The sequence below is a fragment of the Chenopodium quinoa genome, unplaced genomic scaffold, assembly GCF_001683475.1.
Source record: "Chenopodium quinoa cultivar QQ74 unplaced genomic scaffold, ASM168347v1, whole genome shotgun sequence".
NCBI classification, from domain to species: Eukaryota; Viridiplantae; Streptophyta; class Magnoliopsida; order Caryophyllales; family Amaranthaceae; genus Chenopodium; species Chenopodium quinoa.
In genome coordinates this window covers 4,591,313-4,601,255 of record NW_018743697.1, presented here as the reverse complement: position 1 = coordinate 4,601,255, position 9,943 = coordinate 4,591,313, and the positions used below count along the sequence as shown (strand labels likewise).

Genomic DNA, 9,943 nt, shown 5'->3' with positions numbered 1-9,943 from the left:
CTTTAAATGACCAATTTACCAGTTTACAACTTGCACCGATTTCATTAAATCAAGCCTACCACGAACATTTAAGACAATATATAATGATCATATATGGTCCCAAACGGCATTGTATGACCCCGAGATGTATTCTTTAAAATTTCAAGGCTTTTCGACACCGGGCCTCGAAACCTTCAAAATTTCTCAAAAAACGTGTATATTAGCCTTTAATTTTGGAATTTTTGACTTTTTATCGCCCGAAAATAAAAATTGCCGAAATGTTTACCATGGTTTCTAAAACCCTCCGGGAGTCCAATTGAGTGGGTGGAACCATCCAATTTGACTTTAAACGACCTATTTACCGATTTACAACTTGCACCTATTTCATTAATTCAAGCCTACCACGAACATTTATGACAACATATAATGATCATATATGGTTCCAAACGACATTATATTACCCCGAAATATTTTTTTTCTAAAATTTCAAAACTTTTCGACATCGGGACCCGAAACCTCCAAAATTTCTCAAAAAGCGTGGATATTACATTTCAATTTTGGAATTTTTTAACTTTTTATCGCCCGTAAAAAATTGCCGAAATGTTTACTACAGTCCCTAATACCCTCCGGGAGTCCAATTGGATGGGTGGAATCATTCAATTTGCCTTTAAATGGCCAATTTACCGTTTTTCCACTTGCATCGATTTCATTAATTCAAGCCTACCATAAACATTTATAACAACATATAAAGATAATATATGGTTCCAAACGGCTTTACATGGCCCCGAGATGTATTCTCTAAAATCTCAAGACATTTCGACACCAGGCCCTGAAACGTCCAAAATTTTTCCAAAAGCGTGTATATAATAAGTATTCAATTTTGTATTTTTTTGACTTTTTTTCGGCCAAAAATAAATTGCCAAATTTTTTACCATGGTCCCTAATACCCTCCTGGAGTCCAATTGGGTGTATCCATCCAATTTTCCTTTAAACGAGCAATTTACCGATTTACAAATTGTACCGATTTCATTAAATCAAACCTACCACGAACATTTATGACAACATATAATGTTTATAAATGTTCCATACGACATTATATGACCCTGAGATGTATTCCCTAAAATTTCAAGGCTTTTCGACATTAGTTATAGCTTATAGGTGTATCTAAAATTCTAAACAATAAACATTATCTAAAACTTGTTAAAGTGCGGCCAAGTAATTCATATTGAAGCAATGAAGTGTTGCTGATGAACCCCTTCAATCCATCTCACTACAATAGGACTCCTCACGCGATGACTTCCATCACTCCACTCAATTGACCCAAAACTCGTCGATCCTAACATCGATTGATCAAATTGATCAGTTTTTGTGCTCGTAAATATGATATCATACGATAATTTTTGTTTCTTGGCACTAAAATTGAGCTTTCTAGGTGAAACACTAAAATCTACATTGAGTGGCTTATTCACTGTAACGTCATAGACCGCATTAACTGAGGCTCCAACATTTTTCACCACCCTAGTGTATTTAACCTGGTTTTGCCTGATTCAAACACGACTGAGAACGAAGGGTAATTCAGACTTCCGGGGCTAGACAGATTCCTTGCTCCGCAATCAATAGTAACAGGATCTCTGAGAAAAATGGCAATATCTTTCGAGCCATACCCAATGGAACATAAAAACGCAATATAGTCACTAACATCAATATCATAGACTAGCCCGGGGTTGAGAGCCTTGTTTGGATCAACATGACCTGACCCGTGAACGAATAGTGAGGATTGTTTCCCTGTTGCAAGATCTGTGAAATTCTTCTTGGAATTGTCAAGGTAGTAAGCTGTAGTCATAAGGGCGGATTTGACAGCTGCAGGACTCCAACTAGGGTAAGTGTTTCTAAGGAGCGTGGCTAACCCACTGACGTGTGGGCAGGACATAGAAGTACCGGACATGACATTGAACTCGACCCTACGTTGATCAATCTTCTTCAACCCTGAGGGTCCAACAGCCCCGGTCCAACCAGCCAAGATGTTAACCCCTGGACCTATGACATCAGGCTTTAAGATTTCGGGTGTGACTCGATTTGGACCTCTGCTTGAAAATGCTGCCACCCTTGGTGCTGATGGCGAGGGACCTGTTACAGTCCCTTTGAATTTGATTGTGGCTGTTGGATTAGGAACTGAAGAAACATAGTCCTTGATTTTGTCCCCGGCAATTTGACCTACCAAAGTAGCAGGAATAATATGTGAATCAGCTACTAGTTCTTCACCACTTTCTGCTGTGTTAGTCAGAATCATTGCCACTCCTCCAGCTTGTTTTACTACCTCATCCTTGGCAACTCGTCCACTCGCTCCTCCTCGATCACATACCACCATTTTCCCTGCTACTTTTGATGAATTAAGTTCGCCTGTGACAAGATTAGGCCTCAGAGATTATACATGTAATAAACACATTACCCCCATATAAACTCAATTACACAACAAAAGCACTGTAAAATGTACACTAATTCGATTTTATAGTCATCCTAGCTAGTCTTATAGCAAGTTGCGATGAGATTTTATCAAATAAGACTTTGTTCTCAAATTAAACAACCATGATGCAAGTTAACACATAATTAATCAAGAAACTCGAAAAAAGGATGAACCTAGCCCTGTTTTCACTTAACCAAACTGCAAGTATAGCTAAAATTATCAGCTAAAATAAGGATCAAATCAAACACTCTAGCAACTGAAAGTAACAACAACAAAAATGATAAAAGGTTAACCAACCTGCAACGCAAAATCTACTGCCACAATCAGCTCCATTAACCAACTTTAGATAAACACTGTCATCCAAAGCTTCCCCTGCATACAAAGACGCGCCACTAAACTTCCTACCATCTCCCAACTCAACATGAGCAGAGAACTCTCTATCTATAGTCGATGCTCCAACAGTCAAAATCCACGGCGCAATATTGACTGCAGTAAAAGGGTTTGGCCCAGAGTTTCCAGCTGAGCAAGACATCAACACCCCTCTTTGAGCAGCATGTAGGCCACCAATAGCAATGTTATCATTAACATAGCTAGAATCCGATTTTTTAACCCCAACAGAGAGCGAGATAATGTGTACTCCATCCGCGATGGCCTGGTCTATGGCAGCCAGCATATCAGAGTCATAGCATCCAAGGGTCCAGCAGATTTTGTAGGCTGCAATGCGAGCCTTGGTGGCCATCCCCATAGCCTCCCCTCGAGCATAATCGAATAATTCGGCATTAGAAACAACTGATCCAGCTGCTGTTGAGGCCGTGTGAGTCCCATGCCCCTCGGTGTCTCGAGGTGATTTCGAGTCTTTGGTCTCGTTTATTGGCCCTTTAGCAGCTTCGTACCTAGACAAACTTATCATTAATCTCATTTTCACCCTTGATATTATCAATTTTCTCTTTGATTGTGGTCAATACTAGAAGACCTAGTACTTCAAATGATTTATCTGATTTGAAATAAGTAATAAGGTACAAATTACTAAGATAAGGTGAACTAAGCATAGCCTAGCTAATTGACTTCACATAACTCAACACGAACAATCGAACATGACATACAATTTGACAGCTCTAAAACATTGCAAGATGGTATAATATAAAAACATGATACAAAATAGTCATTAAAGCATTTTTACGATCACACTCATGTATCCTGATAGAATTCAAGCCTTTATCAGAAAATCTATCTATAATACAATTGAGTTAACAACAAAAGTAAAAGTCAACGATTTAGAGAGTTTTAGATTTAAGTAAGACATAGGGAGTATAAAAGTAGTATGTAGTTACCCTTGGAAAAAGGCACGAGCACCAATGATCTTCCGATTACAGGAGGTCGCCGGAAAATGAGGGCCCGCCTCGCAAGAGCCTTTCCAGGTGGCAGGCACCGGATCATATCCTTCATCGGAGAAGCTAGGTAGCTCAGGCCATATACCAGTATCAAGTACACCAATGATCACATTTGAAGCATAGTGAGATTTCGGCCAGAGACCGGTCCGTTGTTCGAGGCCCAAGAATTGTGGGGTACGGGTGGTGTGGAGGTGGTGGACCTTGTCAGGTACAATGGTGAGGACAGCAGGGTGACGCCAGAGCTCAGACACTTGGGCTGCGGTGAGGTGTGCCGCGAACCCTGTGGAGGAAAGAGTGTAAGAGTATAGGAGTTTAGGGGGGGGGGGGTGGTGGTTGAAAGAGAGTTGAGGATGGAGGAGTACCAGTCTTTGGGGGAGGCGAAGGTGTTCGACTTGTGGGTTTTCGACACGTGGATAATGTAGGTGGATTTTGATAGTGTATAAGGTAAGAAGAGGGAGAAGAGAATGAAGAAGATAGATAGATTAGCCATTTTTGTTTGCTATTTTTGGTAAGTGCATGTTGGTTTAATTTTCTGCTATTTAAAAGACTGCGTCATGTGCATGGAGCGCGCAAATGCGGAAGGACGATAAAAATATGTCTAATTTTAATATTTGGGTTAGGTATTATGGTTAGGCTATTTGGATTAGAAAACTATAGTTTGATTAATATATGAACGAAAAGAACACCACCGTGTAGCGCGAGGGTCACGCACGAGGTCACTATGGTCGAGAAAATAGCCTAAAACTATTGTAGACATATTATAGTCTCTATTGTCACGTATTGACAGTTTTCCTGATGTCCGGCACTGCAAGTCTCATATGGCATATGAGACTACCTCTCTACGCCTTTGTGCCTACATTGATGCGTGTCTTGATGCAGGTTAAACTAGAGTCATTGAGAGCTCAAGTGATTAATAATTAAAAGTTTATACATGTTGAACTTGTACTATAGTCCATAGAAGTTTTAGATAACTAAGAATGGTTTTATGTATTCAACCAAATCAAACTACAATAGGGACACAATAATGGCTATATCTTCAACAACAAAAGCCTTTGAAAAAAAGACTAGATGCCAAAATTTCAGTGAAATCCTGCATTACCCTTCTTAACGCAGAATATGAAAATAGAGAGAATATCTGCTTCTTAAGCATGATTTATGAGTAATCAATGCAAATAATAATAATAATAATAATAATAATAATAATAATAATAATAATAATAAAATAATAATAATAATAATAATAATAATAATAATAATAATAATAATAATAATAATAATAATAATAATAATAATAATAATAATAATAATAATAATAATAATAATAATAATAATAATAATAATAATAATAATAATAATAATAATAAAAAAAAAAAAAAAAAAAAAAAAAAAAAAAAAAAAAAAAAAAAAAAAAATAATAATAATAATAATAATAATAATAATAATAATAATAATAATAATAATAATAATAATAATAATAATAATAATAATGCATTGTTTTTCAGCAGCAAGAACCACAACAGCTTGGTACACAATTGTGGCAAAGTTTTACCTTACAACAACAATTACTAGAGCACAACTTGAATAAGCAACAATTCTGAGGGAAACATGAACAACCTTTTATGCCACAACATTTAGGACGACAACAACTCTTCCTCGAGCAACAGCAACTTTTTCGTGGTTGTTGATCATGATGCTCCTTATCTGATCGACTGCATCCACTGAAACAGCAAATACAACGATTTAAAACACAATTTTCCCCTGGTCATATTTCAGACATTATTAATACTGTACTACAACCAGAATTATTCCTGCAGTGTTTCAGTAAGCTTGCATATATGCTGTAAACAGACTGAGATGTAAATGGCAGGATACTGTGAAGACTATGGATGAACTTTAAAATAAAAACCAGTAGCTGAAGCCTAGGACGTAAATTGTAATTTATTTCTTCCATCTTTCGGCTACTCAGCTAAGAGAACCATAGATAGAGAAGGCTTTGTTTTTTCACTTTCAAATATTAAGCTTTAGGAATGATAAGTTCAGGAAAAATCCAATCAGTTTAAAAAAGGAACACTATACCCAAGTTCAATCACCATTTAAATATATTCAAACTAATTACATATCCAAAAAGTACTGATGATGATTTCAATAAGCTCACATAAGCATTTTACAAGTGAAAAGAACAAAACCTCAATAGTATGGCTTACGGTTAGAAGAAGGGGCTCTTACCAAGAACCAACATGCATGCACAGTTGATTCTCCTAGAACAATCACAGCAAGAGGGAAAAAAAAGGGAAGAAAAGTACCTGATTCTCCATGAACACGAACAGTCTGACTGACTAGATTTCTGCTGATTTCTACAGATCGATATCACAGGAAATAGATTAATTCCATATCAATATACAATGGAATCACAAGAAACTAAAATGAGGTGTAGAATAAAGTCATGAACATACACAGTTATCAAGGGATCTGGTTTTGTTGCTACGAAGTCATTGATCCTGTCAGAGCAAGTTACATAAATGAAATGATAAGGGGCTGTGAGATTGCTAATAGATGAAAATTGAAAAGAGGCAAAAGGCATGAACATAATTTGGAATTAAAGGTACATAATTAGCGAAATCAGCCAGTCAACGAGCCCTACATACTCTTTGCAGCTTCTAGAAGTAGGTTGAACGTTGTCAAGTGACTTCAACTCTTCCTGCTCATCATGGTAACAACAGAAACTATGTTTAATGTGTCATTAACAAATGGAGGTCAACGCATGAGTAGAGAGAAATAATTCGATGCCATTACTGTCATTTTAACGTCAGACTTAAAACTGAGGAAAGCTAGAAATTGCCATTATTTTGTATATAGAGGTACAACTCTTAATAACAGGTACAGGTAACAGAATCAAGAGCTACTCAACTCATCAAGTAATACATCCTCACATTCTTTAGGTAATCTATATATAAAACTTAGTTGTATCATCATTACTTCTATCATGTAACATATCAGAAGCTGAATATATATAGAAATTACAAACAACAGAATTATTTGGTCATATTTGATTTCTTGTCACACGATCATTCAGAAAACTCATTCTGTAGATTGCCTTGAGCAGGCTCCTTCCCCTTTCGTAATCCTCTCCTCCCTTGCTTCTCAACCCTCCGTCCATTGGTGTCTATCATATCAACGATTTCCATGTGAACACCTGGATCATTGCTAGCGTAGGTACCACCAAACATGATGGAGTTGTTGACAGCCTGGAAGTTGCTGTTCACATAAGTGTCCAAACTTTCAGGCTGATCATCACCAGGCAATTCCTCATGATCGTCATGCTGCTGCTTATGATGGCGATCCAACAAATCACCCCTCATGGTAGCTCCTGTGTTGGTCCCAGAAATTGTGATGATTCTAACTCCGTTTTCATCCTCATCCCCCATGTGGGGACCAAGGGGCCCACTTGCTCCCGACTTTTGGATCTGATGAAGATCATTCATGCGAGAGGTAATTGCATTAACCATCTCTTTAGTCTCACGGTCTATCTGTCTGAGCCCCTCCCCTTCAATAGAAGGTGGGTTTGGCTTCATTGCCTCGGAAGACATGGCACTTAGGTTTAATAAAATCGGAAAGGAAAACAATGTGTGAAAGCTTTTATCTATTGTGAATGATATTTGGTTAAGTTTTTGAATGAATAACAATCCAATTATATAGAAAAAGAACTGAGGTGGCTTAAAGGTTCAGAGGAATAAAGAAAGGGAATGCCTTAAATATCAATTCAAGTATATTTCTTTTGAGAAAAGTCTTGTTAATTGGTAAAAGGATTGCTTCATTCTTGTATCATTAGGAATACAACCTAACAATGCTATCCTGCTAGATACTTTTATGCCTCTGCCTTCACTAATAAGCTCATATTCAGGAATAGTTAACTTTTTCCAAAACATTCCCAAATTTCGCCAAAAATACAGGCCTCATTAAACTATTCCTGCAACTAATGATTCAAAATTTCAAACTAAGATATGCAAAATATGCAACACTCTAATAAACTTTTCCCTAAGGACTCCCTAAAATGCCCTTTTTCCTCAGGAGCACCCAAGTATCCTTGTCAAGTATACAAATTTTAGCATATCTCAGTCATGAATTTGGCAGCCCTCATCCTAAAACCAAGACAACACATTGACAATGACGGAAGAAAACTCCTTTCATCCTCAAAAGTACTACTCGTGTCGAATACTCCACTACACAAGCTTAAACATGTATACGATACTGGATAAGTTGCTCGTTAAACACTAAGGATCTTAAAGAAGCCTCTAGTGCAGTTATACCCAATACTTAAAACTCGGGATCAAACCTCGTCTACAAACTCGGGCCATTTATGACATACAAGTTGTAAATGTTAGCTAGCTTAGTAGGTAAAGTCTTAAGGTTACGACATGAGGTAAAACCAATACTTAAAACTCGGGCTCAAACCTCGTCTAAATTCTTTAATAACTACACCAAGCTCCATGCATGTAACAAACAAACATTTTGTAATTTACAAAACACTCAAACAACACAAACATAAACCACTTTCAATTCAAAACAAAATAACACAAAAATTAGATAATCATAATAATACCTCAAGAAAACCAATTTCTCTCTCCAAAACCTGAAGTTTGGCTTGGTGGCGGCGCTTGGCGTACAAACTAGGAGGTGACTTTGGCATCGGCTGCTCCGCCATTTTTTCCTCTTTAAGAAATTTATTTAAAAAGTTTTAATTGTTTTTGTTGTATAAACTTGGCAAAATAAGCTCAACCATATTTTCAGCTGCTACTAGTAGTAGAGTCTAAAGCTAGTACCTGCAAATTGTACAAATATGGAAAACGACGTCGTAAATGGTGCATTCACAATGTGGCAGGAAGATAGTGGAGTTGAAGAGGAGAAACAGAGCAAAGGACTATAAACAGAGCACAGTTGGCACATGACTTTTTCAGAGGAGGGGGTAATTTTAGGAGAGAGAATTTTTTTGATTTCCCAAAATGACCCTGGAATTTAAAGTTGATGAGGGAGAGAAAAGAGGGTAAAATGGGAATTTCAAAAAAAAGACAAAGATAGCACGGCGGAGAAGACGGTGTCGTTTTATAGGTTTGAGATTTACGAGGGAAAGGAGTGAGGTGTCAAGTAGTCATAAACGTGCGTTTACTCAGGATTTATGACCTCATTCAATGGGAATCTAACCGTTTTCCTTGGATTTCCTCACAGCCGCTTTCTACACTTTTTTTTTTTACTTTTCTTGGGAGGGTAACATTTTTTGGGGTAGAGCAACATAATTAAATTATTACTTGTATAATGAAGGTACAGATTGTTAATTAAGAAATACTTCTAAATTTATCTGAACTTGTTCAAAATAGAGGGTGTGATATCTCAATACGAGTTGAGATATGTGACAACTAAATTTCGATGTTGTACTCGATTGTAACAATGGCAAGATTTATTGAGAAAATACAAGTTCATCTAATTTGTTTATCTAATAGCATTTTCGTAAATAAATCAATAAAAAATCTCAGTCAGCATGACATTTTCGTAAATAAGTCAACATTTGTAAGACCCACATATTAATAAAAGTTGTTCACTTATTTACAAATATGTCATGCTGTGACTGGGATGAATTATTAATATATTTAGGAAAATGCCATTAGATAAACAAATTTTGTTTATCATGAAGATGAATGGGGCTCCCTCGGATTTATGTTATTACTATTGATGATCAAAAACATAACCACTGCCATGCCATCAGTATGTATGTGAGAATGTAACCATAACCTCACTTATTTCCGGTCAAAACCGGATATAGGGAATGACGTGGCTAGTAGCAACTTACTCGGAGTAGAAGTAATACTTAAAAACACTATGCAATGTGAAGTGTTACCTATATGTGCTATAGCTATAACTAAACTACGGCAGCTATAAGGAAGAGAATTCGTAAAGATACTACTCTGAATTGGCAGTGAAGGATCAGATTGCTGATGAACAAGTAGAATACCTTCAGATCTTAGTTTTTGCATCAGCAAAATGAACAGTTATCTTTACAACTTCTTCAACAACAAACAAAGAAGCACTTTCTTCCTAGCTTGCCTTGCAGGATCTG

General features: G+C 36.9%; 2 protein-coding genes and 1 pseudogene across 2 annotated transcripts; all 3 read right to left on the bottom strand.

The window, feature by feature from the left end:
- Positions 1-1,061: 1,061 nt before the first annotated feature.
- On the bottom strand, positions 1,062-4,400 carry LOC110684400 (annotated as a pseudogene).
- Positions 4,401-5,330: 930 nt separating this feature from the next.
- LOC110684398 (guanine nucleotide-binding protein subunit gamma 3-like) lies at positions 5,331-9,348 on the bottom strand. The gene is made up of 5 exons (XM_021860853.1): positions 8,435-9,348; positions 6,480-6,532; positions 6,288-6,332; positions 6,138-6,188; positions 5,331-5,552 (listed from the first exon to the last, which is right to left on the bottom strand). Exons 1-5 carry the CDS (start codon positions 8,534-8,536, stop codon positions 5,333-5,335), a joined length of 471 nt encoding a protein of 156 aa, XP_021716545.1. The 5' UTR covers positions 8,537-9,348; the 3' UTR covers positions 5,331-5,332.
- LOC110684397 lies at positions 6,647-7,519 on the bottom strand. The gene has a single exon (XM_021860852.1). It carries the CDS (start codon positions 7,419-7,421, stop codon positions 6,900-6,902), a length of 522 nt encoding a protein of 173 aa, XP_021716544.1. The 5' UTR covers positions 7,422-7,519; the 3' UTR covers positions 6,647-6,899.
- Positions 9,349-9,943: the final 595 nt, after the last annotated feature.

Coding starts and splice junctions, on each gene's coding strand:
- LOC110684398 (XM_021860853.1), bottom strand. CDS start 8,536: ATGGCGGAGCAGCCGATGCCAAAGTCACCTCCTAGTTTGTACGCCAAG. Junction 6,333..6,479: donor ACTTCTAGAAGCTGCAAAGA/GTATGTAGGGCT, acceptor TTGCTCTGACAG/GATCAATGACTTCGTAGCAA. Junction 5,553..6,137: donor TCGTGTTCATGGAGAATCAG/GTACTTTTCTTC, acceptor TTGCTGTTTCAG/TGGATGCAGTCGATCAGATA.
- LOC110684397 (XM_021860852.1), bottom strand. CDS start 7,421: ATGTCTTCCGAGGCAATGAAGCCAAACCCACCTTCTATTGAAGGGGAG.